This window comes from Berghia stephanieae, unplaced genomic scaffold (assembly GCF_034508935.2).
Source record: "Berghia stephanieae isolate SIO BIC M18660-M18661 unplaced genomic scaffold, UCSD_Bste_1.3 scaffold3512, whole genome shotgun sequence".
Taxonomy (NCBI): domain Eukaryota; kingdom Metazoa; phylum Mollusca; class Gastropoda; order Nudibranchia; family Aeolidiidae; genus Berghia; species Berghia stephanieae.
In genome coordinates, this window is record NW_027624748.1 from 1 (window position 1) to 7,835 (window position 7,835).

At 32.6% G+C, this 7,835-nt stretch overlaps 1 protein-coding gene across 1 annotated transcript; it reads right to left on the reverse strand.

The window, feature by feature from the left end:
• Positions 1–194: 194 nt before the first annotated feature.
• On the reverse strand, positions 195–6,954 carry LOC144961672 (coiled-coil domain-containing protein 170-like; the record flags this gene model as incomplete). Its single annotated transcript, XM_078894774.1, has 9 exons — positions 6,822–6,954; positions 5,574–5,830; positions 5,188–5,341; positions 4,600–4,785; positions 3,870–4,187; positions 3,177–3,377; positions 2,423–2,596; positions 1,155–1,337; positions 195–254 (listed from the first exon to the last, which is right to left on the reverse strand). Coding segments are annotated over exons 1-9 (1,611 nt in total), but the record flags the coding sequence as incomplete, so codon positions are not given.
• Positions 6,955–7,835: the final 881 nt, after the last annotated feature.

Genomic DNA, 7,835 nt, shown 5'->3' on the forward strand with positions numbered 1-7,835 from the left:
TCGACAATATTAGTCACAGATATACTTAGTATGAGTATACTTCTTGAGATTGTCACATTTGTCAAATGGATCAGTCTCATTTGCATTATTATTTTTTGTCAGAATTTGAATGTCCCAAAAATAAAAAAAATAAAAATAAAAATTATAGACAAATTAAGAGAAATTAAACAATCACTGAGAAAAAGAAAACCTACTTTGAGTTCTCCGGAGCCAAGCGACTGAGCTTTCAGATTCTGAACTTCATGTCTGGAGTCCTGAAATAAATTTGATCAATGTGTCATAATTTCTAATTTATGTATCGATTACAGGATAGTCTCACACATGTTGACAACTGTCTCAAAACAGCATTATGTCGGGGGAAACCCAATGCTTGAAATTAAAATATAGAAATTAACTTATAAATGCCTTCATTTAGGACAGTGAATTTCAGTTTATTAACCAGTTAACTGTCATACTATGAAAAAAATTGTATTAAAAAATTGACCAGAAAACTCAATCGATCTTTGAAGGGCAATTTTTTCCCCCTAATATTATAATTTTAAATGTAAATTAGGTTTCTTTGTCCAATTCATGCCAACATAATACCAAATTGATACAAGGGTCACAATTATTTCCATTTTTTCCACAAAAATTCGTCACTTAAATGCATGAACTTAAAAAAAAAAACAGAAACAAAAAACTTGTTTCTATATTGCACAATATCCACTAAACATGCTCAAAGCACTTTACAAGGTGGTCCACAGCAACACTTAACATGTAGGAGGAGACATGACGCCTGTCAAGCGATATTACCATTTTTTTTTCGAAGGAGACAAACATGTTAACGGCCAGGTACTCATTTTACACCTAAATGTGGTGAGAGATTGTGAGTAAAGAGCCTTTTCCAAGGACTCAACTGGGCTCAAAGTGGGACTCAATCCAAAGACCACCTGATCCAAAGGCAAGTGTCATATCAGCAGACCACATAGCCGCACAATTTATGCTACGAAGAACATTCTTTTAAAAAAAAAAGAGATTTGATGTGGAGTAATATCCACTAAATATGCTTAACATAATGAATAATAGCGTAGCAATAGTTCCAATGGATTTAATTAATTCAAAAATAAATGCCCCTGACAGATTCAAATGCATTTATGATTTAAAACCACATTTACCTGAAGTTGCAACTTGTACTTCTCAATCAGTTTCTCAAGTTTGCGGATTCTAATGGACTCATTCTCTTTTTCTTTCACGATTTCAGAACGACCGTGGAGACGCTCCTCTAAGTTTGTCATCTTCTTTCTTAGAAGATCAATGTGAAGTTCTTTGCTTTCGAGTTGTTCTTTCAATGCCTTGACCTAAAATATTTTCAAAATGAAAAATACACAAAACTGTCCGACAAAAACAATATTTAAAAATTACCATTTAAATTTTTACAAAGATTTAGTAATATAACATCCTCAGATGGACAACTGTAACTGGATTTCCAAAAACATTTGAAAAACATGATAGACGCTTGGGACAGCTAATCATTTTCAATACAATCATGATATTAGGTTAAAATATGTAGAGGATGAATATGAGGTATAAGTGAGTAGTTGATATCTGTAGTATCTCCAGGCACGTGCTGTCCATAGGAGTACAGTAAGCACTACTTAAACCAAGACTTTCAAGTTCATTGCCTATAATATTGCAGAGGAAAGTAAGGCGTAGGCCTACAAAATATTCATAAGTTTAATGAAAAATTGGGAATAGTAGTCTAATAGTCAAGGAAGAATCTATTGGCTTCTATCATTATAAACAACCTGGTGTGATGAAGAAATATATATATATATATATATATATATATATATATATATATATATATATATATGCTAATAATAGAGACAAGCAGAAAACAGATTGCTTTCTTTTGCTGCTATATGAGACATATAGAAAGCCATGGCCGTATGTGACATCAGTCATTAGTAGCATATAGTCTAATCCCAGGGCAGCACTTTCAAATTTGCATGCCTTTGATGATGGCGAGGGTAACTTGTGGTGTCTTCCAAGAATCCATTAATTTGAGTGAGAAAAAAACCAATCCTTTGCCATTCCCATTGGTGGTTTTTATATTTTTTTATCTTCTTATAACAGAAAAAAACAAAACAAAAAACAGAGAAAGCAAAAAATATATAATCTTTTGAGATTCATAGAACATCGCAAAATTGAATGCAGGTAGAGATATAATCTGTCACTATCTCATCTGCTCCACAGATGCTGTGGAGTGGGTTCGGTGTTGGAGCGACAAGCTATGATGATGATGATGATCTCAACTAAATCGAACAAAATTTTATATATCAATAATAGTAAAAAATGAATGAAAAGTAAGATTTATCTTCACAACAGTAATTTACTTTTCATTGCTAGATATTTTAATATGACTAATAATTAAATCCACTACCTTGCGTTGAAGGTTGTACACATGTGTAGATTTGTCAGCTAATGTGTCAGCCTCAAGTTTGACTAATTGTTCAGCTCTTGAAAGGAGGGCATCCATCGTCAAGTCAAGACCGAGGTCTAGAGAAATGCGGTCCATCTTCATGATTTCTCCCAGCTTCTGCAATCCTCTTAGATACTGGCATTGGGTTGAGTAGAATAGAAATATAACAAATAAATGAATAGATCATAACAAGATAAATAAATAAACAGATAAATTAATAAATGAATGAACAGATAAATAAATAAATAAATAGATAAAAAGAAAGAAAGAAAGAAGAGAAATAAATAAATAAATAAAGAAAGAAATAAAGAAAGAAAGAAAGAAAGAAAGAAAGAGAGAAATAAATAAAGAAAGAAAGATATATATAAATACTTTTTCAAAATTCCTTTATCTAGTACCTTCCCTTTCAGACTCCTGGTTCTTTTTTTCTTTTGGTTATTTTCTAAATTACCCCAATGAGTTCAAGAAATTTTTATATTATTCTCAATTTGTTTTTGAATGTTTTCTTTTTAATATTATACGCATTATAACGTTCGTACAAAAAAGTTACACAATTTGGTTATTAGCTTAAAGTAGTAAACAATCAATTCTTACGGTACTTTAAAAAATAGATTTTATTGAATTGAATCCCATAATATATCTTAACATTTTTATTTAATTGTTTATCGATATAATATCTTTCTAGAGTTGATTGTAGCATTAAAGCAGAGCAAACCTTTTCTTTGTCGCATCTGAGTCCATCTCGTAAAACATCACCAGTGGCCAATTCCCCTTCAGCACTTCTCAGTCTTTGAGCCATGTCTTCTGTTTCAGTCTCAAATCTCTTAGATCTCTCTGCCATTTCTCTGTGGAGGCCCAGCTCTTGATCAAGCTGCTCAGTAAGTGTTTTGATGCGGTTTTCATAGTCTTCTACAGTCTGAAAATGCGATGCATGGTTAAATATTGCACTTAAATCAGAGCTACTGTTCTTATACAAGCTATAATAAAATCAAAACAACAATACAGATTTTCACTTTGAATACATTAAAGATTATCTTAAAAGGGGTCACTCCCGATATAATGTCAGTCTCTGACGAGACAGAATAGGTTAAAACATCAATAAGATTATGAGAAACAAATGTTTGTGTCTACATTATTTTCCAAACAGCCACCTTCAAATTTCAAGGAGAATATCTTTACCACTGCAATACCAACTCTCGAGGGAGAGTTGGTACAGTACAGAGGGGGTGTAGGAAGTTTTTTGTCTTTTTCTTTTCTTTTCTTTTTTGTTGATCCTATTTTGTTTTTATTTTAGTATGTTTGTATTTTTTTTGTTTTTGTTTCTCGAGTATTTATTGCTCTTTTAATTTTAATGTAAACATTCTTGTTACAAACAACTTAAATAGACATATCAGCAAAGTGATCTTACCACATCCAGCTCTTTCTTATCCCGAGCAAGCTTCTGTACTGCCTCCTTGATGTGATCTTCTGTTGGTTTTACATCGGTAAAGACTATATTCAAAAGGTTTGCAATCTGTTCCCGGAAGAGGTCATACTGTGTGCTTGTACAACGAATGGACTGGGCACTTTGACGGAATTCTCTATCCAGTGTGCTGAGGCGGTTCTCCCTGAGGTCCAGTTCTGACTTAGTGGCTTCTAAAGCTCTGTGATTTGCTTCTAGTCTTTCTTTCAGAAGACCAATTTCTTGCTCAAGATCCCGTCGAGCAGCCAATGCATTGTCACGATCCTAGAAACAATTGATAAATGATGAAAAATAAAATGGTGGTGTGTTATGATAATTAGTTGGTAAAAAAAGAAAGGTTTATTATGTTTTATTGTTTTTCAATTCTTTACATTTCACAGATTTTCCATTGTAGTTTTATATTCCCAATGAAGTTATATTTCTGATGGAGTAATCTCGGCAGTGACAATAATATATAATATTTCAAGATTTAAGAACTAGACGGTATTATCCCATGTATCAGCCTTAAACTTTAACAGTTGTCTCCAAAATATTCTATCATTATTGTTGTTGTTGTCATTGCTGTTATTGTTGATGCTGCTGTTATTGTTGTTGACGCAAAAATTGTGATCATTGATAAAAACTTTACACTTATTGAGCTTTTAATTCTATACAGAGAAGCAAAAGATGTCAATACCATTCGAAGGTTTTCAATTTCTGAGGAATATCTGGTTGCCACTTTCTGTTCTCTTCCAACTTCAGAGACAAGTCTCATGATTGTTTCTCTGCTGGCTTTGGTCTCGAGATGGTTCTCATTCATGTGTTCACTCAAAGTGACGATTTTTCCTTTTAACATCGCATTCTCTTGAACAAGGTCGGTAAACTGTTGACATATATGAAATAAAAATAAATGTTAGATTTTCTGTTTATCAACTGGATTAGGAATGGTAATTGTAATGAAAGATGCTTTACTCTCAACATAAAATCTACTAAACAGGAGTGTAAAATTACTAATAAAACAGAAAGATTTCGGAATTAAAGAAATACAATATGTATTTTTTTTTAATTTTTAAAATCAGAAGCCACTCTATTTTCACCATCGCATTAATATTATTACTATCCCAACTTTTAGGCAGGCCTTTCACACTTTTTACAAAATAGGTTTGTACAACTGCAAGATATATAGTTATCCTGAAATATTTTATAATACAATTGTTGTCCTACTGGCAGCAATCTTAAAATAATTTATGCTAAGCACAAGAGGGCCAAAAGTTTTCCTTCATACCTTTCGGATGACGTAGTCGACTGAAGCAGGTGAAGCATCAATCAATTCATCTGTGTGAAGAATAAGCTTATTCAACTCATTCAAAACTTCCATCAAACGACGAGAACTTGATGAAGCTTGATGCTCATTAGCTTCTCTTTCATCAATTTGTTTTCTGTAGAAAACAGTGTGCAATTATAAAGCAATGGCAACCATAATCATAAAGCAAAATAAAATTCTATGCATTCCCTCTCACCTCTCTCTCTCTCTCTCTCTCTCTCTCTCTCTCTCTCTCTCTCTCTCTCTCTCTCTCTCTCTCTCTCTCTCTCTCTCTCTCTTTCTTTCTTTCTCTATCAATATATCACTCTCTTTTTTTATATCTGAAAACATAGTAATTCAAAATTTACCTTAATCTCGTTTCCAGTTCAACAATTTTGTCACGTGCATCTCTGTTGTCCCGTTGTAAAGTAGCGATCGTAATTTCACCTCTTTCAGCCACTGTCTCAAATGAACCTGCTTTTGCCTCATACTCAGCAAGTTTTTCTCGTAAATTTGTAATCATGACTGTTAGACGTGACTCTGTTTCCTTGTTTGAGTCAGCAAGGTTCTGTAGCTCTCTGATCCTGATATCTCTTGCCTCCATTTCATTCTGAAGTTCACGAATCTGTAATATCAGACAAAAATAACTTTTACAGCATTTCCTATTGTGCTGATAATATCATAGAGCATAGTGAAAAGTTTAAATAATTGAATTAACTTAAAATTTAAACAAATACTATATTTAAAAAAACAAACTTTTAATTGATTAAAAGTTTTGATGTTCCATGATAGAATATTGTGTTTGAACAAGATTGGATCCAAAATAACAAACGACGGGGATGCAGAACACGACATCAAGCACAGAATCCAAAAGGCAAACCAGGCGTTTGGCATGCTGAAAAACTTTTGGAAATTAAAGCAAATCATGAGAGAGACTATACTGAAAATATACAAAAACCATGTTTTAAGTGTACTGCTTTGCAGAAGTGAAAGCTGGAAAATGACTTCCTCCATAACACAGAAGCTAGAAACCTTTCAAACAAGTGTCTAAAAAGAATTTTCAACATATTTTGGCCTACAAAAATAAAAACAGTGGATATATTAAAGATAGCTGACTGCACTAGCATTGAAAGCCAAATAAAAAGAAGAAGATGGCGTTGGCTGGGTCATGTGGCCAGAATGGAAAAAGGACAGCAGATGAGAAGAGGATGCGGGGGAGACCCAAAGAAACCTGATGAATGACCATGAAAAAGAATTAAAGGAAGCAGGCTTGTCCTGGAATACAGCCACCGCAAAAGCAGCTGACGGCAAAAAATGGAGATGTCTGGTAGATGCCCTATGTGCCTCAAGACCCAAAGAAAATTAAGTAAGTAGGTTTGAACAAGAAAAAAAAAATGGAGGATTTTTAGGCACAACGAGAGAGCTATTTAACTTCAAAAAGACAGCAACGTGGAATCTTCAGATAAACTTGTATGACTAAGACCCATTATTGTAATGGTGTTATCATGACTTGATGCCAAATAGGGAATCGGCAGGCTTCAGTATATACATTGTGGAAAAAATAATGTCAAATTTGGAGATTAAATTAATTTCAGTTTATGATCATTGATAATTACCTGAACTTGTGCCTTTTCATATTTGACTTGCAAAGTGGCCAACTCAGTCCGAGTGGAGTCAGTTGTGCTCAAATACATAGAGTCATACTGTTGGCAAAATACAAATAAAAATCCCAGAAAAAAAATCAACTAAAATGATGATTGGAAAAACAACAAGAGCAAACTAAAAAAAAAAGTATGGCCTATTTCTCAGGTTTAAGCTACTTATATCCTACTTGAACATTAAACCCTACATAAAACTATAACTATGGCAAAATATATGCTTCAATACCCGCAATAACATTTTGAAAATATCAACTTTACAAGGAGATATCAAATTAGATTAAATACATTTAGGTATATAGGCAAGCTTTGGGTCCTTTGTCAATTTATCTATATTTGAATATTTCTAAACAATAAATATTATTTATTATATTTGTCAGCTGAAAAAAACAAAACAATAATAAATGACGAAAAAGAACAATGAAATTACAAACCTGATATCGTATACAAGGTTATATAGAAATATATAAATGTCTAAAACAATAAATTATACATTACATATTTCTTTTTAAAGAAAACGGCTGTAATTTCCTCTTTTTTATGGACACTTTATAAAATGCATGCAGTACATTTGTCAGAGAGATTTACGTGCTGCTTGCATTACAAAGTAATGTCAATCTGGTATTATATAGATGTCGGAACAAACATGGTGGGGAAAATGAAATTTAGTGTCAAGTTGTTCAAAATAATATGCAAATCTTTTTTTTTTTTAAGTTTACAAAACAAAACCCACTCTCCTAAGTGAAAATAATTTGACTCAAATGTTAGAAGTTAAGATTTTAAATAAATTTTAAGCATAAGGCTCACACAGACAAATTAAAGTTTAGAGAGCATTGTTCAAATGTATTATCTCAAATGTCCCACATAGACATTAGTGAAAAGAAAGAACATTGCCAAAATTAGCAATGACTATGAAAAATGTTTTTTTTCTTTTTGAGGAAAATTTTTGTCTAAAATCCAAGCCCTATCTCC